Source organism: Littorina saxatilis, linkage group LG3 (assembly GCF_037325665.1).
Source record: "Littorina saxatilis isolate snail1 linkage group LG3, US_GU_Lsax_2.0, whole genome shotgun sequence".
NCBI lineage: Eukaryota > Metazoa > Mollusca > Gastropoda > Littorinimorpha > Littorinidae > Littorina > Littorina saxatilis.
This window is the reverse complement of record NC_090247.1, coordinates 45,772,929-45,796,308: the sequence shown is the minus strand read 5'-3', so window position 1 is coordinate 45,796,308 and position 23,380 is coordinate 45,772,929. Positions and strand designations below refer to the sequence as shown.

The window sequence follows — 23,380 nt, the reverse complement described above, 5'->3', positions numbered from 1 at the left end:
CATGCCAAATGAGCAATTTTGACATTGTAGCCACTGATAACGCATGCGTCACGTGCAGAGCTCACTTGTGGCAATGGACGAAAGGTCGACGACCAGATAAACATTTTCTGCAGTTTGGTGGATATCCTTGTAGCCATATAACTAAATTAACCAAATATTACAAGCTATGCGTTTCTTTTTTTGAACAGTATAGATGCCATAAGGTTATCTGACAGTAAAGGCTTGCTCAGACCTGAAAAAAGCAAAATTTCTAGTATGTACCGAAAATAACGAAAAGAGGAAAAACAAGACTGAAAGAAGAGACATGCTAAGAGCAATACGTCACCTTGAGACTGGGAGCCGGTGTGAGGCCCTCAATAACACGAGTGTTGTCAAACAGTCCGTACGATCCATCCCTCACTGCAACCAGCTTGCCTGACTGCATGTGAATGTCCACACAATAACTAAAACAGAAAAAAAGAATGAAAGTTTTGGAGGAATCGGACTTGAATGAAGCTCATCACTCAAAGGTAAGGTTCAGTTTGTAATACCTGTAGTTACTCGGCTAACGTTTTACTAGTGTGTATGAATGTGCTGTGCAAGAGCTATAATTTCTTTTCTCAAAATAAATCGAAAATTTTTAATTAAATTTTCATTTGATTAATATACTTACCCGAATCACATGATTAGCATTGACACACTTGGAGATGCCTAGGTCTGATAACAGCTACCCGTCTAGGTATAAGGGAAGCAACCCCAACTAAAAAAGTGACAGCACCATGGTACTTGCCACACTAGGTTGCCTCCCCTTAGGGTGAGCGACGTCACCATTGGTGCCTGGTCCACGTGACCGATCAATCGACTTATAGAATACTAAGAAACTATAAAGCGGGGCAGGCGGGAGGGAATTACCCATGTGATTCGGGTAAGTATATTAATCAAATGAAAATTTAATTAAAAATTTTCGATTAAATTACATATTCTTACTCCGAATCACATGATTAGCAGATAACTCCAACAAGGTGGTGGGTAAGATCAAAAAAGTTCAAACTCACTCTTAAGTTCTGGAGAGACATCCTCCAGCTGCCACCAAGGCAGTAATGGACCGAGGTCCATCCTGACAGACGGCAGCAATGTCTCCCTACGAAAACTGATAAAGACAAAAGCCGAGCGCCAGTAAGCTGTGCGCAGGACATCATCCAACCTCCTAGACCGTAAAACGGCCCAGGAGGAGGCCCAGGCCCTGGAAAATGAGCTCGGGCCGAGCCGAGGGGAAAGATAGCAGATAGCTACGACAAGGCGGAGGGAAAGAAAATCCCGTGCCAAAAACTGGCCCACTGCCAAAAGTCAGGAAAGGGCCCGGTGAGAAAGAAACATCTAACTCGCTCTAAAACCCTTGCCAGGAACTGGCCCACTGCCAAATGACAGAAAAAGGACCGAGAACCATCCTGATTGACAGCCGCGATGTCTCTCAGGCAAAAAATGCGAAAGACAAAATCGGAGAGCCAGTAAGCTGTGCCCAGCACTTCTTCCAATCTCCTGAACCGTAAAACAGTCCAGAAAAAGACCCAAGCCTTGAATAAACCCGAGCCGAGTAGAGGGGAAGACAAGCTGACCCCCCCCTTTCTATTGGAAGGAAATGCTAATGGCCTGGAAATTATCCGTGCGTAAGGTTGACGCTCAGCCCTGAAAAGGACCAACCCTCACGGTGACCGTAAGGCAACCATGCCCAAGTATGAATCCTTGGGATGGAGTAAGGCCCGAAAGGCCTTTGAGATAACAGCCAGCTCCAGAAGAGTGACCAATCTCCGAAAAAGAGAAAGAGAGAGACACCTGAGTACCAGGTACCAGAGTCCAACTCAAGGAGAAAATCTCAAAAGTAGACGGTCACCGGTCGTCCTCTACCAGTCCCTGCGAAAGCAGAGAGAGGGGTAAAGAGGAAGCAGCGACCTATGATAGTGCGTAAACACCGGAAATGCGGAAACCGCCGTGGCCGAAGCTTGATGTGACCGGTGACCCAAACAAAATGACAAAAGTCAGTGTTAGCAGAGCAGTCTGTTTGTAGGCAATTGAATGCAAATCAAAAACCTAAACCAGAAAACAAGACTGGAAAGGAAAAACGGAAAACCGTGAAGCCAACCAGCCATAAGACTCCCTGAACAAGAGTTCTCAGTGAAAAGGGCCCGAAGTAAAAATTCGCGGCAGACCAAACCCAGAAAATTTCCTGAGTCTAGCTGAAAAGCCGAACGCGTCTGATTACCTCAGAACCGAGAGTCAGACACGGAAAACAACAGGCAAGCGTCCGTAATAGTTGCAAGTGGTAGAAGGGAGCCGTAACAGGCAACCCAAACCACCGGAAGTCGCCCCGACTCGCCTCATGTCAGGATGAGGGAGAAGAGGGAGACACAAATTCTAAAGGCACGGAGACCGTAGTCGCCCACGCCAGGCAAGAGACTATTACACGGGCTAAGGCTGAGAGCCATAGCGCCCGTAGACCGGCCATAAAAGATGCTGGACTAAAAGTCCGCACCAAGAAAACTGGAACATTGACTAGACCTCTGCCGAAAGGAGAGGGTTAGCCAATAAAGCTGAGAAAGTGATATGCCACAAGAATGACTCCTCACCATGCATTGCCAAAACCAATGCAAACTCAGGAAAATCTGAATGTAACTTCCGAGGCCAACTCAAGTAAACCTTAAGCTTGGACGAAACACTCGAACAAGTCCGATCGCTAGAGAAAGACAAGAGTCAACCTCGGCGAAAGACCCACTAGGACCGAGTCCATAAAAGCCAACAACAGCCACCACCGCCAACGGGAGGAATGGCTGTTGCACCAGCATAGGCTGAAAAACCCGGATGCCCTAAGGCCAGCTGTTGTTCCAATACCACAGACTACAACGTCTGAGAAAGAACAACCTCTCCGGTTAAAGCCTGAGCTGAGGACTTAGCCTGAAAGGGCTGAGTCTGCTTAAGTAGAGCCTGTTTTGCTGCTTCGAAGCTTGAAGAGCAAAGGAAGAGACCTGAAGGTCCCTACGAGTCTCTATCTCCTACCTCCTGACCTCCAAAGCCGGGAGGCCTAAGAGAGACCCATCCACCAAGGGTGAAGAACTAATGGAGTTTCTCGTTGTTCCGCATCAAGCTAGGCCTGGGAGAGAAACAAATCCCGTCTGTACATGACCGAAAGGACAATGTGCAGAGAGGAAAACCTCCGCTGTTCTACCTTCACCCTAGCAAAGGTGGATAAAGCGTCCCCTGCATCCTGCTCTTAACTGAGTGTAAAGGTCGCCAAGGGCTCCGTAAAGGAGTGTCTCCGAAAAGGAAGCGAGTTCCAAAAGCTGTCTGCCCATTTCCTCCAGGGGAAGAGAGTCCGCTCAGAGAGCTAGGGACTGAAATTGTTCCCCAAAGGCTTCGTACAACCGAAGGAGTTCCGGCGCGACCAGCAAAGGTGCACGCGGAAGGGCAAACGACGACAGCAAATTCCGGGACGTCTTGGGCAAAGGCAACTTCCTCTGAGCCGCTAACGGCCCGAAAGAAGAAGCCTGCGCAGGAGAGGCAAACCAAACCCGTGCGAATTCCATAGCTGGCCGTGAGGACAGTAAAGAAAACCGGCACTAGAGGCAGCCGCTGCCGGAAGACAAGGGTTTGGTAAAGCTGGGAGAGAGTAAAAACGGCCACCAAAGGAGAAACCTTAAAACGGACGTAGCCTTCCCTCTCTCTCGCCGACTGGGAACCAGTCCTTATCGAAAAGGCATCTGCAGACACAATTTCGACAAATAAACCCCTTCCAGGCAAGATCTGGAAGTGACTTCATCCGCCGCTTCAAGAGCAACCTTGACGCGGGACGAAAACCCCGGGAGCGTCTGATACCATCAACCGAACGAGAGTCCGATGTGGTAAGTGAAGGGGCTGGCTAAAAGGCCATAAGAGCCCGAAACGGACGCTGAGCGGGGGAGGCCGGAGCCTGAGGCCCTTTTCTGCCAGTCAACGGCCCAACCTCACACCTGACTAAGAGGAGGATGAGAGGCGTCGAAGACCGAAGGCACAGGGAGTGAGGAGATCAGCAGAACCCACCGCCGAAGTGTGTGGTAGCTGCTAATCCGCCTGAGGCAGGAAGCCTGCAAGCCCAAAGGGCAAAACCGTGTCCCACGTCACCGACGACCAAGAGGAAGTGACGGGAATGGAACCGGAAACACCGGGAGGAGCCAGGAGTGCAGCAGCCACAGAGGCACCATGCCAGAGCTGGTGCTGCACAAACTGATGGCTGAAGCCCGGTAACCAATAGGTAAACCCTAGGCCCGAAACGGCCGGGACAGCGACATGTCCGCTGCCGAAGGACCTATACTTCCGACGAGCGCCGGAAGCGCAACTGTCGCGGACGACTGCTGACAAAAATCGAGGCTCAAACCGGATGGGACCATAGCAGGTCCACTAACTGGTGAGCCCACACTTCCGGCCGGAGCCAGAAGCGCAGCGGTTGCGTACGACTGCCGACGTAAGACAAGGCTCAAACCGAACGTGACAGTAGCCTGTGCACTAACCAGTGAACCTACGCTTCCAGCCGGAACCGGAAGCACAGCTGTCGCGTACGACTGCTGCCGTAGGGCAAGGCTCAAAACCGGAACGTGACAGCAGACTGTGCACTCACCAGTGAACCTACACTTCCGGCCGGAACCGAAAGCGGCGCTGTCGCGGACGACTGCTGAAGTAGGGCAGGGCTCGAACCAGAAGTGACAGTAGCCTGTGCACTAACCAGTGAACCTACACTTCCGGCCGGAACCGGAAGCTCAGCTGTCGCGGACGACTGCTGACGTAGGGTAAGGCTCAAACAGGACGTGACAGCAGCCTGTGCACTGACCGGTGAACCTACACTTCCGGCCGGAACCGGAAGCGCAGCTGCCGCGAGCGACTGCTGACGTAAGGCAAGGCTCGAACCGGACGTGAACGTAGTCTGAACACTAGCCGGTGAACCTTTTACTTCCGGCTGAAGCCGGAAGCAGCTGTCGCGGACGACTGCTGACGTAAGTCGAGGTTCGGGCCGCACGTGAACGTTGCTGATCACTACCCGGTGAACCCCTACTTCCTGCGTGAGCCGGAAGCAGCTATCGCGGACGACTGCTGACGTAAGGCGAGGTTCGGGCCGCACGTGAACGTTGCTGATCACTACCCGGTGAACCCCTACTTCCTGCGTGAGCCGGAAGCAGCTGTCGCGGACGACTGCTGACGTAAGACGAGATTCGAGCCGGACGTGAACGTAGTCTGATCACTAGCCGGTGAACCTCTGCTTCCGGGAACCGGAAGCGCAGCTGCCGTAAACGGCTGCTGCAGACACCAACCTTGCTGTGACCGGATCCCCGGAGGGACATGCACTGTTGCGCTACCGCAAGCGGAAGGCAACAAATGCCGGCCAGGAAGAGAAGACGAAGGTCCCCGCGGGACAGTCCAGAAAAGTCACGGCGGACAGCAGCCTGGTCAAGAGAAGACCCGGAGTCTGAAGGCACAGGCATCAAAAGACGCCAAGGAGAGAACGTCGCCTAACCCCCCGGCGGGGGGCAGCTGGCGACGATGTCCAACCGCGGCAAAGCCTCGCGAACGAGGGAATCTATCTCTGGAAATGAACAAAAGATAAGAGTAGACCCCAGAGCACTAGACTCTGGAGCCGAAACAGTCGTAAAACGACAGCCTTAGAGGCAAAGACGGACGGCTGAGAGCCAGACGGCAAATCGTCCGTAGCAGAAATCGGCACAGAAAAACGTAAAAAATTTTATCCTGTGCCAAAACAACAACGACAGAGTTCTTCGAAAAGAAGAGGATGCTGAGGATTAGAGCTTAGCAGGGCCCAAGCCCTAACCCTCGGCCTTAGCTCCCTCTAATTCTCATTGACGGCCATGTAAACGCCGAGAGAAAAATAAACAAACGACTGAAACTAGCAAAGTCCGAACGGACGCAAACATTTCAGAAGCAAGCAAGGAGGGCAGCTAACACCCTCGAAGTAGCTACCAAAGGCAGCTAAACAACAAGCTACAAAAGAGTTAAGCGTCCGAGTACGGACGAAAACGTCAACATAGCAAACAACAACATGCTAAAGAAAAATGGCGACCAAGGAGGAAGCCACAGCTACTGAAATTAACCAAGTCCATACAGACGCAAACATTTCAGAAGCAAGCAAGCAAACAAGCTAACACAAGCTTAGTAGCCGCCAAAGGCAGCTAAACCACACGCTACAAAGCGTTAAGCGTCCGAGAACGGACGAAAAAGCGTCAACATAGCAAACGCCACGTGCTAGCAAAAATGGCGACCAAAAGGAAGCCAACAGCCACTGAGAACTTCAAAGTCCCACGGACGTAAGAAATTCTCAGCAGAAGACAAAAACAAGTCAAAGACTATAAAGGAAAGATCTCACCAGCTGCAAAGCCAGCAAGAAGACGGGCGCCGTGGCCGGTGGGTGTCAGCAGACACAAAAACAGCCAGAGCAAAGCAAAACACGACCTGTCCTCTCAAGTGATAGAAGTCGATTGATCGGTCACGTGGACCAGGCACCAATGGTGACGTCGCTCACCCTAAGGGGAGGCAACCTAGTGTGGCAAGTACCATGGTGCTGTCACTTTTTTAGTTGGGGTTGCTTCCCTTATACCTAGACGGGTAGCTTTTATCTGACCTAGGCATCTCCAAGTGTGTCAATGCTAATCATGTGATTCGGAGTAAGAATATGTAATTTAATGTGAAAACTTAAACACTCATTCGGAACTGAAACTGGGAGTCCACTGTCAGATCTTTAGCTGATATTTTTGTTCAAAATTCTCAATAAAGGAAAGCCATGTACAGAAGAAGTAAGCTGTTAAAGTGGACTGGTGTATTTTTTGCTTTGAAATTGTGTTGTTCAGACTTGATAGTCCTTAGTGACCCAAGTCTCCTTTCCCACTCTCAGTCCTACTTGTCTGTACCTGTCATTACCCCATTCTAATATTCTCCAACCCCCTTCCACTTTTACTCTGACTGTAAAGGGACTAGCCATACGAGGGCTGTTCTGGAAGTCCTTAGAATCTCATATTAGCGCACAGCTCACCGTTAATTTGACCACACCATTTTCTCGAAGGGTCCTTCCTGAGCTGCGACACACGTTAACATTCTGTAGAAATACCTTTCAAACATGTCGGCATGAGTGTTTTTGCCGATACCCTAAATAACACTCGTTTACTCTCGGACAGCAGCATCAAGGCTCTCGTAACGGTTTCCTCAGAGCTATTTCTTTAAATGTAAAAACAGGAAAACGTTAAACGGGGTATATTCAGGAAAATATAGTGAAAGAAACATCAGGCAGACATCCACATTTGTAAGAAATTTGATTGATTTCGAAGCTGTGTAAAACGGGACATTTCAATGAAGTAGCATCAACCCTCAAGTACCCATGTTTGACGCCAAACTTTATAAACACCACAGGCAGGCAATGATGCATGTACTGCTCTAAGGTAACCGTACGCTGCTCCCCTTTTAGAATTGTGGCGATGTGTCCTTATTTTCAAATAATTATGACCACCTTCTTCTTGCCAGTGTTCCGAAATCACCAATAGTTGATAGGGGTGGAGCCGTTTAGGAACATCAAAACGGCTGATTGATGTGTTGCCCGGGGTCAGATTGATAGACCCAAGCCCCCATCGCATGTGACAACCTTCACAAAATTCTGACACTCTCTACAGTGACAATTGGAGAACATTTGTCTTCTTCTTCGCTCATGGGCTGAAACTCCCACGTTCACTCACAAATTTGCACGAGTGGGTTTTTACGTGTATGACCGTTTTTACCCCACCATTCAGGCAGCCATACGCCGCTTTCGGGGGAGGAGAACATTTGAATGCACATTTCGAGACATACCCCCTTTTGTACACCAGAAAGAGCCCGGGCACCAACTGTCTGCAACGCTTGTGTACCCGTAAAGGCTTTTGCCAGATCACTTCGATGGGTGCCGATTCAATTATCTATGTGTCTTTTACCTCCGTGTGTGTGATTCGTGCATCATCTCTCTTCAACTTTTCAACGGCAGCAACCTATGTTGCAGTAACAGCATTCAACTGTTGGTCTGAGTGGGTGTCATTTTTGAAGACGTGTCTACCCGATCTAAATTCATTGTACCAGTTGTAAGTACTCGTTTTGGAAGGAGCGTTCTTCCCCCAAATTCACACAATATACAGTAGGTGTGAGAAACAAAACAAACCTTTCAGAGATGTTTATACATCATTGTTGTGAACTCCCTTTTTATGAGCTCCATGACAGGCAAATAAACATGGACGGGTAGTGTTCTTTAAGAGCTGTTTTCTTTGCAGGGGAAACTTTGAGATACATGAAAATTTGTGTCATCGCCGATGAAAGATTACTGTATGCATACGTCATTGTAAATATCATGAGGTATTGCCAGGAGCTTGGAGTCTAAGGACTTCCAGAACACCCTACGTATAATCTCACGCTTGAATATGAGTCCTGCGTTTATTACTGTGTGTACATCAATGATACTGTATTCACACATGAGTACCCCCCTCCCCCACACACATGCCCCTTACCTACCCCCTCCCACCCCTCTAAACAATTTTTGTAAAAAAAACAACACTCCCCCACCTATTACACCCCCCCTCCCACCCCTCTAAAAAAAAAGTGTGGTATGCAATTCATTCTTTTCTCACGTTCTGTTTGCACACACATCAAAGTCATTACCCACCAGCTGCGAAAGACGAGCCTGACGTGTGTGGACGACTGGGGTATGACAGTGTAGTTCAGCACCGGCTGCTTTGGGTGCTGTCAACACAAAATACTCATTAGATAGATGACAAATTTAACTGAACCCTACCTCATCAGTCATCTTGTTAACAGGCTTCAACAACAACATTAATAACAGTATGCATTCTCCTTTCATGTTCTCTTCAATCAAAACTACCCACCCACTTTTCAACCCACACACATACCAGCACAAAATAAGTAACAGAGTAGCTTTATAATACTCACAGTGGATGTGCCCATCATGGAGGTGGTGGACAGTTTACTGATGGCTGTCATGGGGGACCAAGTGTCATACAGGGTCTGACAAAAAAAGAATAAAAAAAGTCTTTGACTGAAAAACAATACCTAAAATCAACCATACAGATAAAAAGATATGTGCTTACAGATTCTGCCTGCATATACCGTGGAATGTGCGCCCAAAATTGTTCTTATCATCATATAAGTAAAGACAGAACTGAAAGAACAACTCAGCCTGCTTTGCGTCTTGACTAATTGCTGCATGCCTACCTGTAAGGGCAATAATCTGAAACTGTCCAAGTCTGCAAACTGACTTACTGGCAACATTCCAACTCTATTGACAAATATTCTGAACCAGAAACACAAAAAATCTTCCAAACAGAAAGGAGTTTTTACCAGCCAAAGCTCAGACAGTGAAAACTTGTAATTGTAACGGCTGAATCCTTACAAGCCTTTTCCAATTCCATGCCAAAGGCATTTGACTGATCATGTTAAGTTCTTATACACAAAAAGTGACAACTGCCCAAGAGAAGAAAGTTACATGATGCCATAACACTCTAACAGTCTTATCAAACTCATCTACTTCCATGTGTATTTTGCCTAGTGGCATCCCTACCTGTACAAGGTGTGCCAGGGAGCGTGAGGTGTTGAGTTCCTCCTGTAGCTGCACCAGGACCGGCAGGTGAGGGTTGGCCGTGCTGGACGGCTGGCACGTCCCCACTGCTAGCTGGAACTGACGCGTCTCCGTCTTCCACTGCACCGTCATCTGGCAAAACCATCAAATATAGCACAGAGACTCAGTTGGTTTTCATGAAACAAAGCAAAAACTTTGCCACTGGCAATATTCTTGAAACATGAACAGGGACAAGAAGAACAAGACAAGGAACAACAACACAAACAGACCAGGCTAGGAGAGCAATGCCCATTTCCCATGTGCATGAAACCTTGGATTCTGTTTGCTATTCTGTATGCTCATGAGAGTTGTACAAATAATATGTGTAAATTGAAAAAATACTCACAACAGCATCTGCTCCTAAATTCTCACATTTTCTTAAAATGTTAATTTATTCTTATAAAAAGAAAATACTTGAAATAATTTGGAATTACTAACCACAAACACTGCTCACTTAATTTGTTTTCAATCCGGGCACTGTATATTTACAACCTCAAAACAAAGACAGCCAAATGTACTTGTTCGGGTGTTCAGATCACTCAAATATTCTTTTCCAGTTTCTCACAAATCTTTGAAGCAAATATCCACGAGGAAGCGACTCAAAAGTTATCAAGAGAAATTTGAAGTGATGAGAGAAATGTGCGCAAAGACTCACAACATGCGCTCTGTTGGGACCATAGGCAATGGAGAGTTTCCTGTAGTTGTAGGACTTGATGGTGGCCAAGGCAGGCATGTTCAGACGCACATCTGCACACATAGTCATTCAAGTCACCAACATTTGCATTCTTATGATATCATACGTGAGTGTATCATACCGCACACAAAACACAACACAGACTGAAGGTTCAAGACAAAGCTTGCTGAGTCAAACACACACAGACACACATACATATACACATATCTGTCTTCTCTTTCCTTACATTTTCATATGAACAAACTCAAGGGGTAGCCACTCATGCTTGTATAATCTGAATTCATTGGCACTTGGCTGCAGTCTATAGAGGGCATGCACATCTTAGAACATACTTTAAGAATTGAAACCAATCATCAAACACAAACAAGGAAGCAGTAAACACAAGCAAAGAGACATGCAGAGACAGGCAGGCAGACAAACAGACAGACAGGGACTGACCATTGTAGGAGTCAGCGAAGTCAGTGACCAGTTGATACAGCTGCCCCATGGCCTGCCATTCGTCCAGCAAATCAGTCACTGTCTTCTGCACGTTGTCACCGCTCAGGTCAAATGGCAGACACACTCTCACCGTTGCACCTGAATAAAACACACTGTGAATGAGGACAGTGCCACAATATTTCACTGGTTGCAAGCTATTCAACTGAAATTGTGTTCCTGTTCTAATTATGAACATTTCTTTGGTAAAAACAAACAAACCATTCCTTCTGTAAGATTGTTCCTTTTCCCTTGGGTTTTTCCACTTTAAACAAACAAAGAAACACCAGTGGGAAGAAGGCTTACATAATTAGAATGTTCAATGTACCTGATTCTTTGAAGTATGTAGTAGGAAGAGGACCTTTTGAGAAGAGGAACTGAAACATACCAACATATATACAATTCATCTCAATATGTGAAACAGTAAGAGTTAAACATAAATAGGAAATTAATCACTGACAAACAATTACTTTCAAATACTTCAACTAAATAAACATAATCAGAAAATAACAAGTCGCGTAAGGCGAAAATACAACATTTAGTCAAGTAGCTGTCGAACTCACAGAATGAAACGGAACGCAATGCAATTTTTCAGCAAGACCGTATGCTCGTAGCATCGTCAGTCCACCGCTCATGGCAAAGGCAGTGAAATTGACAAGAAGAGCGGTTTAGTAGTTGCGCTGAGAAGGTTAGCACGCTTTTCTGTACCTCTCTTCGTTTTAACTTCCTGAGCGTGTTTTTAATCCAAACATATCATATCTATATGTTTTTGGAATCAGGAACCGACAAGGAATAAGATGAAAGTGTTTTTAAATTGATTTCGACAATTTAATTTTGATAATAATTTTTATATTTTTAATTTTCAGAGCTTGTTTTTAATCTAAATATAACATATCTATATGTTTTTGGAATCAGAAAATGATGGAGAATAAGATGATCGTAAATTTGAATCGTTTTATAAAAAAATTATTTTTTTTTACAATTTTCAGATTTTTAATGACCAAAGTCATTAATTAATTTTTAAGCCACCAAGCTGAAATGCAATACCGAAGTCCGGGCTTCGTCGAAGACTACTTGACGAAAATTTCAACCAATTTGGTTGAAAAATGAGAGCGTGACAGTGCCGCCTCAACTTTCACGAAAAACCGGATATGACGTCATCAAAGACATTTATCAAAAAAATGAAAAAAACGTTCGGGGATATCAATCCCAGGAACTCTCATGGAAAATTTCATAAAGATCGGTCCAGTACTTTGGTCTGAATCGCTCTACACACACGCACGCACGCACACACACACATACACCACGACCCTCGTTTCGATTCCCCCTCTATGTTAAAACATTTAGTCAAAACCTGACTAAATGTAAAAAGAGTAAAAGAAAAGACAACCGAAATACTTAATAAAACATTGTCAGAACACTACTGCTTCTCTTCCTTCAGCATCCAGACACAAACACACAGACCTGTAACTTGTCGCCTTGTGGTGAGATATGTGCGCGTTATACATTCTCGTATTATTATTACAGTGGTCGCCGCTTAATAAAGCCACTTCTGGACCGACAAAAAATGGCTTTAATAAGCGGCGGATTTATTAACCGGCGGTCCAGGATTACGTCATTTTCGAAAGAAAAAAAATCTTCTCTTTCGTCATTTACACTTGTTTGAATCTAAACAAAACTTCACGAAGGATGTTGAACTTTTGTTTTAATTATGTACATGTATGTACGTGTACTTTGATCACTTCGGTACATCAATAATTTCACTGTCACCGCCACGAATCATTACTCGGCAGAGAAGAACGATTTTATGAGTGTTTGTTTGTTGGTCGTCTTCCACATCAGAACAAGATAATGTGAGTTTTAGTCACAAACTACGTGATTTCTCTGAGAAAACTGGCTTTAATAAGCGGCGGGTTGGTTTTATTAACCGGCTTTTTCTAATACATAAGATATAGTGATAAATCCGGACCGTCTGAAATCGGCTTTTATAAGCGGCTGGCTCTATTAACCGCGGTTTTATTAAGCGGCGTCCACTGTATTATCATTATAAAAGAGGGGTATAAATTGAAAGGTATGTCTGTCATGCAGACTAACCTCTGTGATCCAGTTGCGAGAGGCCCTGCTCTGCACGCGGAACTTGCAGGACAGCAGCTGGCCAGTCAGGTTGTGCACCAGATCCTTGTCTGCACTGGGGAAGCTGAGACACACACCAATGGGACAACACCTTTCACTACATCAGCATCAGCCAACTGTTCATCAGTTGAAACCAAAAGTGCAGATATCATAGTGGTTGTGGAGAGCACACATGACATCTGAGTGAAACATTTCTATCTAATGATGTCAAAACAGGCAGTGATCTATAGTGGCAGCAATGGCTGTGACTGCATACAAATCACAAGGTGAGACAGAGAGGGGAGTAAGCTACCAGACAAGTAGGCAGAAATAGAAACAGAAATAACATGGGTCTCACCATGCATACTAAGATGATCATTCTAAAATGTTAAAAACCGACAAGGTCCACACATTGTATTGAATTAAGTTGAAAAATCCAAATCTGACTCACTCCATGACCCCCAGAGCCAAACAGGTTCCCTCGCTGTCAGCTGTGATACTAGTGTGGGACAGTCCCTGTCTCTGCAACTGCAAGTAAGCAAAAGGCACCTTGACACAGCAAATCATCTCTGTAACTGTGCAAGCCATCTTTCATCACCATCAAAGCTGACAACTGTTGATAATCATATCAAACATATCTGAGTTTAAAGTGATTAAGCCAAGTCTTTTAAATCCAGAAGTTAATAACTTGAGACCTTGAGATGTGTATACACAAATCAACTCTGCTGTGTACATGAGGACACTGGTAAACCTGCTACAGACAAGACAATAAGCCCATCCAGCAAGACTAGTTCCTCCCACCACCCCTTATTCCCATCCCTGTTGAAAAAAAGTTGTGTGAATCTTCACCTCAGCCCCCAGGTGAACAAAGGGGATCTTTTCCTCCACATGTGCCAGCAGGTAAGACAATTCCTGCACAAAGTAAGGTGATCCCTTCGACTTCTTGCTTTCGGACTGGTCTCCCTCACCCAGAAAAATCTGTCAATAAACAGAAATCATACACATCATATCCCCTTCAGTTGTAAATGCACAGCTTTAAAACATACAACCAAGATAGGAATCTACTTTTTGTGTCTAATGAAAAACACTTGCTTAGAATGTGAATGGTACATCGTCGGAGCTGATAGCTCCCTGTGCATGAAAAGCATTTATAGATCTGCACTCATACTTAAGAAAACAAACAAATATCATAATCTTGTTTCAAAATTTCTTGTTGGAATTTTTTTTAATCAACAAGAATTGTCACAAACAAGGTTCATAGTTTAATTATTGCTATCAGGTTTTCAATCAGCTACTGACAAACTTGCCTAACAACGCGATGCAGGCTGAAGTAGCTTACCTTTCTCTTTCTGGTCAGACTGTCCATCTTCACAGGCAGGCCTTCTGTACAGCACACAACACACAATAATCAACACATCAAGCAATATCATTCACATCATACACACAGTTTGCATGACACAAATGGAACCAGCGAAGGAGAACACAGGTATCACCTGGTACCTAATCATCAATGACAGGAAAAAATAATTAAATCAAAGAAGCACACTTTCTCATTACTGAAGATAACACTGAATGAAACTGATGATCTGATGGATGAATAAGCAACAAATTAGCCAATAAGCACACACTTTCCCCAGCCTAACAAAAAAGTGGCAATAAGAATCAGTCTCACTTGATTACTCCCCTTCCTCCCAAATTTCAGCCATTGAAACCAAGACAGCAAATCGTGAACATAAAAGTCATACGTAATCTAAAAAAAAAAGTCAAAATTGCAGCACGATAATAACAATACTCCACATCTGTCAGGGGTGTCACTAAAAGTCGAAAAGACGCAAAAAGACGCGAAAAGACGCGAAAAGACGCGAAAAGACACGAAAAGTCCTGGTACATGTAACTGTTTTTAGTCGAGATTGGTGATTTAATATAAACAATCATCAAAACATGCACACACTCTCTCTCTCTCTCTCTCTCTCTCTCTCTCTTCCTCTCTCTCTCTCTCTCTTCCTCTCTCTCTCTCGCATGTGTGTGTGTGTGTGTGTGTGTGTGTGTGTATGTGTGTGTGTGTGTGTGTGTGTGTGTGTGTGTGTGTGTGTGTGTAAGTGTGTGTAAGTGTGTATGAGCTTGTGTGTGCGTGTGTGTGTATACGAGGAAGTCCTTATCTGTTTGAAGTGGGCGGCCATTTGTGAAAAGCTCGCCAAAAAAGGATCGCTTGGGCCCCAGGTGGTCGTAATGTAATGTGCTGCCAGCTTGACTGGGTATGTAGGGGGAATCGGCGTTTTGTCAAGTAGATGTTAATTCCTTTGTCGGATCGGATGGATAGAATACCAGCTCAGCTGGCGTGTGGTCAGTTGCGTAACTTTTATGAGTTACCCGGGGTAGCCGCTGATAACACGTTCGTGTGGGAATGTTTGATGCGCTCAGATCAAAGCCTCATTTAAGAGATAGCGAATTCCGTTGCAAGCCCCTGGAGCAAATTTTTGATTGGTGCTTTTGTGAACAAGAAACAATTGACAAGTGGCTCTATCCCATCTACCCCCTTTCCCCGTCGCGATATAACCTTGAATGGTTGAAAACGACGTTAAACACCAAATAAAGAAAAGAAAAGTGAGGAGGTGATTGTTACAAGAAGGTGTGAATGCACTGTGTGAGTGTCAATGGTGAAAGGGTCAAAGGTGTGTTTTCGTGTATTTGTGCGTCTTTTCGTATCTATTTGCTGTCTTTTCGTGTCTTTTCGCGTCTTTTCGACTTTTAGTGACACCGTCTGTCAGTATGTTAAACTATCAAGAGAAGACTATAAGTCCTTTCGATCAGACAATGCAAACCTTGTATACTGCAAAGAGAAGAATCAAGGGATTTTGCCACTTTGTTTTGCATCAAATGAGCTGCTGCATCCTTTCATTTTCACTTTCACCTTTGATTTGAATCTGTCGCTCTTCATTACAAAAGAAAAAATGAACAAAAAGAGGTGCTTGACTGATAGATTTATCTGGACACAAAGTACTATCGTCACTGGCATTTTGGTTTACTGACTGATTCAATATCTAAACTACAACAGCTTAAAACAAGTCGCGTAAGGTGAAATTACTACATTTAGTCAAGCTGTGGAACTCACAGAATGAAACTGAACGTAGTCCGCCGCTAGTGCAAAAGGCACTGAAAGTGACGAGCCTGTTTGGCGCGGCAGCGGTTGCGCTGTGCTTCATAGCACGCTTTACTGTACCTCTCTTCGTTTTAACTTTCTGAGCGTGTTTTTAATCCAACCATATCATATGTATATGTTTTTGGAATCAGGAACCGACAAGGAATAAGATGAAATTGTTTTTGAAACGATTTTGGAAATTTAATTTTGATCATAATTTTTAATTTTTTCAATTTTCAGAGCTTGTTTTTAATCCAAATTAACATATTTATATGTTTTTGGAAACAGAAAATGATGAAGAATAAGATAAACGTAAATTTGGATCGTTTCATAAAAAAAAAAAGTTTTTTTTTACAATTTTCAGATTTTTAATGACCAAAGTCATCAATTAATTTTTAAGCCACCAAACTGAAATGCAATACCGAAGTCCAGCCTTCGTCGAAGATTGCTTGACCAACATTGAAAAATGAGGGTGTGACAGTGCCGCCTGAACTTTTACAAAAAGCCGGATATGACGTCATCAAAGACATTTATCGCAAAAAAGAAAAAAACGTCCGGGGATATCATTCCCAGGAACTCTCATGTCAAATTTCAGAAAGATCGGTCCAGTAGTTTAGTCTGAATCGCTCTACACACACACACACACGCACACACACACACACACACACACATACACCACGACCCTCGTCTCGATTCCCCCTCTATGTTAAAACATTTAGTCAAAACTTGACTAAATGTAAAAACAACTGCAATAATTACCAAAAAGTTTGCAGAAAGGTCCATGAGTCTGAGAGAAAATGTCAATGGGAATCATCTGGCCGGCCTTGACGAAGGACTTGATGCCAGAATCAACAATGTCGTCTTCGATGCCCTCGTGGGTGCAGGGCGTTGTGGTGAGTAGGTAATATTGCTGGATCACGTGGCCTCGCTTCTCCTCCAACACTGCTACAACCTGAAATCAAAAATTTTAATAATAAATTTTGATTTGATTAATATACTTACCTGACTCACATATAGCATTAACTTCAGTTTAAGTGCCAAGGCTAAAAATCCGGCTGAGCGGTTGTACTCTGATGACCGGTGAGTGTTAGTCTGGCTTTGGTTTTAAGCCAGAAAGTCTGGTCTAAACCTGAGTGGAATTGAACCGTATGCTTCGTGGGTTACGTCTTCTGGACGACCGGAAAGAACGTGAACCTCACTGCCTCTGTCTTGCCCCTGAACAAAGTGAAAGAAGTGTAGAACCTCTCTGTCTTAAGTGAACCCAGGGAGACAGTCATATCTCTAAATAAGAGAGCTCTGAGCGTTCTGAGAACGAAGCAAGCTATAAAGAAGGCGACCCTTGCCTTCAATAGAAACGAGAGTAGTGAAACTAGTCTCATTGCACTCTACCTGTGCCTCTACCTTTTTGCTTGAATGAAGAGAGCGGAGTACTGATGGTGTTGCCTTTAAGTAAGCCACAGTACAAAAGTATCCATAAAGTATAGGCTAGAGTGTTTGCAATGAACCAGAGACTACAGGTGTCTCTTTGCCCTTTCAACTTCCGCTGCCAAGGCAAGAAGTTTCGAAGCCAGCTTCAGACCAACAGGTTTTCTGTCAACCTAGGTCAAACATACTCGACGGGTAACGACGTTCAAGGTCACAGCTATGTTCATTCATAGGTGTTTCCTGTCACAACCCATGAGTACAATGAGTCTTTGCCTTCGTTAGACACGCACTCTAATGCAGAAAAGCAGAACTGCGTCACACTTCCGGCCAAGCTTGGGCAAGCACTCGAAGCAGGCCATGCACCAGCAGCAGCCTACTCTTGGCTAACCGAATCGGAACAGGCCGTGTATTCACAGCTACCATTCAGAGGAAGGTGAGCTTTCCCAAAGGTTCAAGGAACTTCAGGAACACTTATGCTCTACCCAGAGCCTTTCCCACCAAGGACTCTGGTATCACGTACTCAGACGTCACTCTTGCTAACATTGAGGAGATAGGTCGCGCCTCTCTAGAGCTGACTTCTATCTCCTACACCATTATTCGCGCTCTTACAAGAGCACCGACTGACTCTCTCGACCCGTTCGCTCTCAGTAACGGGGCGTCAGCGGATGATGTAGTTACTCTCCTGTCTGCGTTAGCCAAGCAACGCAGAGCAGAGGAGTCTGACCACTTTTTTCTGGTCTTTTTATGGGCGATGTTACTGTCCCCAAAGCCTCAGGTACTGGACCTATCACATCTTAACAAACTTTTCGAGAGCGATCAGGTCAAGAGGGAGGCTCTAGCCTCGGTCAGGGATGCCATACGCCCAGGAGACTGGGTGACCTCGATAGTTCTGACGGAAGCTTACTTCCACTTTATTATGTATCCCGCAGACAGGAAGCGGCTGCGCTTCTGTTGGGACACCAAGATCTATCAATTTCGAGCGCTAACTTCTGGACTGTCACTGGCACCATGGTTCTTCACCATGGTAATCAAACATTATGCGCCAACAGGGCATTCAACTTCGAGGTTCCCTCGAAGACTGGCTTATTTTTAACCACAATCATTCTTTATGCACTCAACAGACACGGATTGTTCTTCAAGAAGTCCATTCTCTGGCGTTCTCGATCAACAGTTCAAAATCGGAGCTCACGCCATCCCAAGGATTCACATACCTTGGCATGATTTTCTTACGGTCACCTGGAGCGTTCGTCCCCCTCATAAACGAGTGGACAATCTTCAGGCACTATTCGTTCCATGTTGACACTACAGCAAGCACCCACTAGGACTCTTGCATCCATTCTGGTCAAATGGAATCCAGGGCTACGCTCTAGGGAGAGTACACAAGAGACCTTTCAAGCTAGCGCTAAAGCCTCTCGGGGATTCACCCATTCAAGACTGAATCAAGTCTATTCCAATTCGAATTCAGAGCTGGTTTCAACACATGACAAGTCAGTGGTTGGAACTGAACTGGATAACTCAGGGTATCCCCATCGCTACACCCACCCGACACAGACCACTTCACAGGCGTCTCTTACCATGTCCTAAAGCATTGGTTCGCGCCCGACCACAGAAGTTAAGCAACTTTGAGCTCGGTTAGTACTAGGATGGGTGACCGCTTGGGAACACCGAGTGCAGCGAATTCCGATCCGTAATTTAACCAGCCGGTTATGTACTGCGGGCAAAACATACACAGCGCCCGCAAAGGAAACCACAGTAAATAGCAGGGACGTAACCCACGAAGCATACGGTTCAATTCCACTCACAGACCTGTTTACCCTGACATTGACCCATGAGGAAGATTTGAAGGAAAATGAGGAAAATGAGGAAGATTTTCCACTTCATGCGGAAGATTTTTTTTGAAGCCACAAACTCGCTCTAAAGCAATAAAACACACTCTTTTTTTCATAATTTGCTGTGTGCAAAGAAATGATCAACTTAATTCTACATTACATGATAGCGTCATTGTATATTTGAGATGTAGTTTTCGGAGAAAGCAAATAGAAAGAAAAAAGTGATCGAGAAATGACTGTCACACAGCGTGCAGTAAGAATGGCTTGGTCCAAATTTCCTGGAAACCGTCAAGTCCGGATACTTCTTTGAGTAATCTTCTTTCCACTTCTGATAATAGATTCTCTTCTTCTCTGCCCCACACGCACTATCGCGCTCTTCATCGTCAGTTTCGTGTCGGTGTCGGTGTTGTTCCTTTCTTTTTGGAGGCATTTTGCAAAAGGACACCAACAGGCAACACGTGTAACCAAAGTCCCGGAAGAAGACACCGTTCTAACCGGAAATTGACGAAAGACGTCTTAATACTGAGAAAACTATTGCAACTTTTTACCGAAAACATCACAAATATTTTTTTCTCGAAATCGCGCCAAATTGCGGAAGATTTCAAGCAGTGCGCGGACAAGCGGAAAGACGATCTTAAATCCGTAAAACTTCCGCCCATTCCGTAAGAGTAAACAGGTCTGCACTCAGGTTTAGACCAGACTTTCTGGCTCAAAACCAAAGCCAGACTAACACTCACCGGTCATCAGAGTACAACCGCTCAGCCGGATTTTTAGCCAGGCGATTCAGACTTTGTCAAAGGTCCACTCAGGGCCTTAGACCACTACCTGTCTCGTACACAACGGCTAAAGTCAGCAAAGTTACTCATTATATCCTGGAACACGAAACGGGACAAGGATATATATTTGAATTGACCCTATCAAAAGGTGGATCTCTACCATCATTAGGCAGGCCTATGAGTGGTGGCAAACAAAAAGGGGGGGGGGGGGGGGTCAGCCTTTCCTCTAGCATCTGCAAGAGTGCACGAATCTAGAACATGGGCATCGTCGCTAGCAGTCCTCAGATCAGGAGGACTCGACGATGTTCTACGAACAGCTTTCTGGAATTCAGACGTTTCATCAATTTCTTGAGAAACGTCGCTGGAACTAGACGTATTCATAAATTTCTACCTGCGCTGGTAGCCGCAGGGCAAGTTCTTTTCAGCTCATTGAGTGAGTATCCCACCACCTACATTAGCAATCTGCTATATGTGAGTCGGGATAAGATATGTAATTTAATAGAAAATTTTAATAATAAATTTTGATTTGATTAATATACTTACCCGACTCACATCGTTAAGACCCTCCCTCCTACTAGGTAGTCCCACTGATTTAAAAAAAAATTAAATTACCAAAACAAAACTTATACTAAATGGAAGGTATGAGCAAAACTAAGAAGCACCCAAAATTATATACATGTATGTTTAATACTTTTTGAGATATGACACTTAAGACATCGCGAGCATTGGGGCGTCTACGTGAAATCCTTATTTGGAAGCAAGTTGGAGGGGTTATATCACAAGAAAGGAGATAAACAGTTCACTGTTAATTTCCTTTTCCTTATAATACAGCAGTCCCTGCAATGTACGGCCCCCGGCGTGAGCGGACACCTGACATGTACGGACACATTTGCTCGGCACGGAGTGTTTTTCTTCTATATTTGCCCCCCCTTAAACGGACACCTGCAAAACGTGGACGCGGACACTCATTTTCGGTCCCAACAGCAGGTCATACCTCCAATGTACGGACAGACCATCGTCAAATTTTCACCACAACAAAATCGATAACAGAGCAGTCCGGTTCTTGGTACAAAGATCACAGCCGCAATGGCGTGATGACAGTCACTGATAACTTGAGTGCACGTGTAATAATAATAATAATAAAGATAGCTTATATAGCGCCGCTTCACAAATTTAACTATGCTCTTAGCGCTGTACATCGAGATATAACAATTTCAATAATATCAACTGAAAATCGCTGAACTTGCTTGCTGGCCGCTGCGCTGCTACTAATGACTTCGGTCCTCGCTCTCTCTCGGACTCCCTTATCTGTTACCATTGTTTCATTCCAGACTGCTCTCCTTCACTCATCACCTCCCCCTGCCCTCCAACCCTCTTCCATTCCCCGCATTCGTTCCCACGGGACTCTGCTATCACTTCCTCCTGCATTACCTCTACTGACACCTCCTCCTCCCCCCCTCCTTTTGCTGCATATCTGTCTCGTTTAAATAGAGTTTATGGTCGCTGACCGCTCCCTCTAAACTCACACTTAAACTACTCACTAATGCTCCCCCCCCCCCCCCCCCCTAGCTGCAATTGTAGAACACTAGGCAACTGTCACTGGCTAATACACACACGCATACAGACACCGTCACACGCGCGCGGGCAGACACACACACACACCCACACGCACGCACGCACACACACACACACACTCACGCTTCCGTACCAACATACGTAGCCAAAAGGTTTATTTGATTTGGGCCAAGTAACGAGGGCAGTTTACTTCAGAGAAAAATACCATCTGACAATGACCATGAAAGATAACATTGTACAGAGATAAATCCCAAACAGGAAGTAACACTCGTTATTCCGCCCAATTCAAGAAGTGGTAATATTTAGTTAGGATTGTTATGTTGTAATAGTTGAAGGTGTTTTGCGGACTATATGCAATCTATACGAGTCAATCACCTTGGGCGGCAGCTGATCTAAGTAACCTAAGTAAGCAGTGCTTTTCCAGTCCCCCATCACCTTGACGATTTCACCCGGCACGCCACAACTCAACGCCCCCGCGGCGCCGCCCCGCCAGAAACTGTGACTAGAGAAAATCCCCTCCAGCAACAGCAGCAGTTACACGCAGTTTCTTATTGAAATCAGATCCTTTGATCGGAAAAAACCTGCGCCTTGGGGCCCATCGGTCCCAAAACATGAAACATATCAGTCACTGCGGACACTGGGCATAAAGGATGTGAAGGAATTGCAGGAAGCTTTAGTTTCCACGGAGCGTCAAGTTCTTTACGCTGAATTGTCTTACTCCATTGAAAAGTTATTGACACACTGTCCGTCTCCAAAAATCACCACGCGATCTCGTGTAAGCTGCTTATCGGGATCAAGATTCCCGTTGTCCTGGAACAAGTTCGATTTTTTTTTTTGAGAAACTCCACAAAGAAAAAACACCAAACACGCCGCCCAAAAACACAATGTCTTGTTTACAATGTTTACATAAACATTATTCGCATCCTTCATCTGGAAAGAAGGAACACAAGGGCTTGGTCAGACATATGATCACACAGGTTCACGTTGGGGGGTCTCCCCCGGTGCCAGAAAGTCAACAGCCGCACTAACTCTTCGCGCCGCCTAGGCTCGTGAAGACGTGAAATAGTGTCAGCCATAATGTTTACACAACCGGCCACATGCACCGCCGCAATGCTACAGTTTACTTTAGCACATTCCCATGCCATTTTCCGAAGTAAGCTGTTGACATACTTATTAGTAGATCTGCCTTTATTGATAATTGATTTTGTCACAGTGCTATCAGTATGCACAATCACTTCTTGTCCGCACCACATCGGTGCCCATCGTGTCACAGCTTGTAACACAGCACATACTTCTTTAAAGTTTATGTGTAAATTGTTCGCTGCCGGCATGTCTTTTTTAAAATAGGTGTACTGCCAGTCGCCTTGCCAAAAGGCACCTGCTGCAATATTACATGCGTCCACATGGACATGCTGTTTTGCATTGTGGAAATAATACACTGTTCCATTAAATACATGCATAAAAGAAAGCCACCATTGCACATCTTTCTGGAATTCGCTAGAAAGCTTTGCTTTGTGCCGCTGCTGCTGAAGGGGTTTTATTGTGTCCAGTATCCGCCGCAGAAAGAATTTTCCTCCTCTGACAGCTTGACAGGCCCAATTAAGAGAACCCGCGATGCTTTGAAGCTGAGTTTTTGTCGCGCGCTTCTTTCCTCGAAATTGCAGTAGTCGCCGCCGCAGTTGCTGCAGTTTGTCACTTCCA

The 23,380-nt window shown here is 45.1% G+C and overlaps 1 protein-coding gene across 2 annotated transcripts in view; it reads right to left on the bottom strand.

Moving 5' to 3' along the window:
- LOC138960781 (mediator of RNA polymerase II transcription subunit 14-like) overlaps window positions 1–23,380 on the bottom strand; it is a 170,852-nt gene that overhangs the window by 74,570 nt on the left and 72,902 nt on the right. For both annotated transcript variants that reach the window (XM_070332427.1, XM_070332428.1), the window contains exons 21-32: window positions 16,834–17,026; window positions 14,275–14,318; window positions 13,785–13,913; window positions 13,387–13,463; window positions 12,918–13,020; window positions 11,152–11,200; window positions 10,788–10,925; window positions 10,311–10,402; window positions 9,599–9,748; window positions 8,971–9,045; window positions 8,687–8,763; window positions 326–443 (exon numbers count right to left, since the gene is read on the bottom strand). In XM_070332427.1, the coding sequence (XP_070188528.1) occupies window positions 326–443; window positions 8,687–8,763; window positions 8,971–9,045; window positions 9,599–9,748; window positions 10,311–10,402; window positions 10,788–10,925; window positions 11,152–11,200; window positions 12,918–13,020; window positions 13,387–13,463; window positions 13,785–13,913; window positions 14,275–14,318; window positions 16,834–17,026 (1,245 nt within the window). The remainder of the gene's footprint in view (window positions 1–325; window positions 444–8,686; window positions 8,764–8,970; window positions 9,046–9,598; window positions 9,749–10,310; window positions 10,403–10,787; window positions 10,926–11,151; window positions 11,201–12,917; window positions 13,021–13,386; window positions 13,464–13,784; window positions 13,914–14,274; window positions 14,319–16,833; window positions 17,027–23,380) is intronic.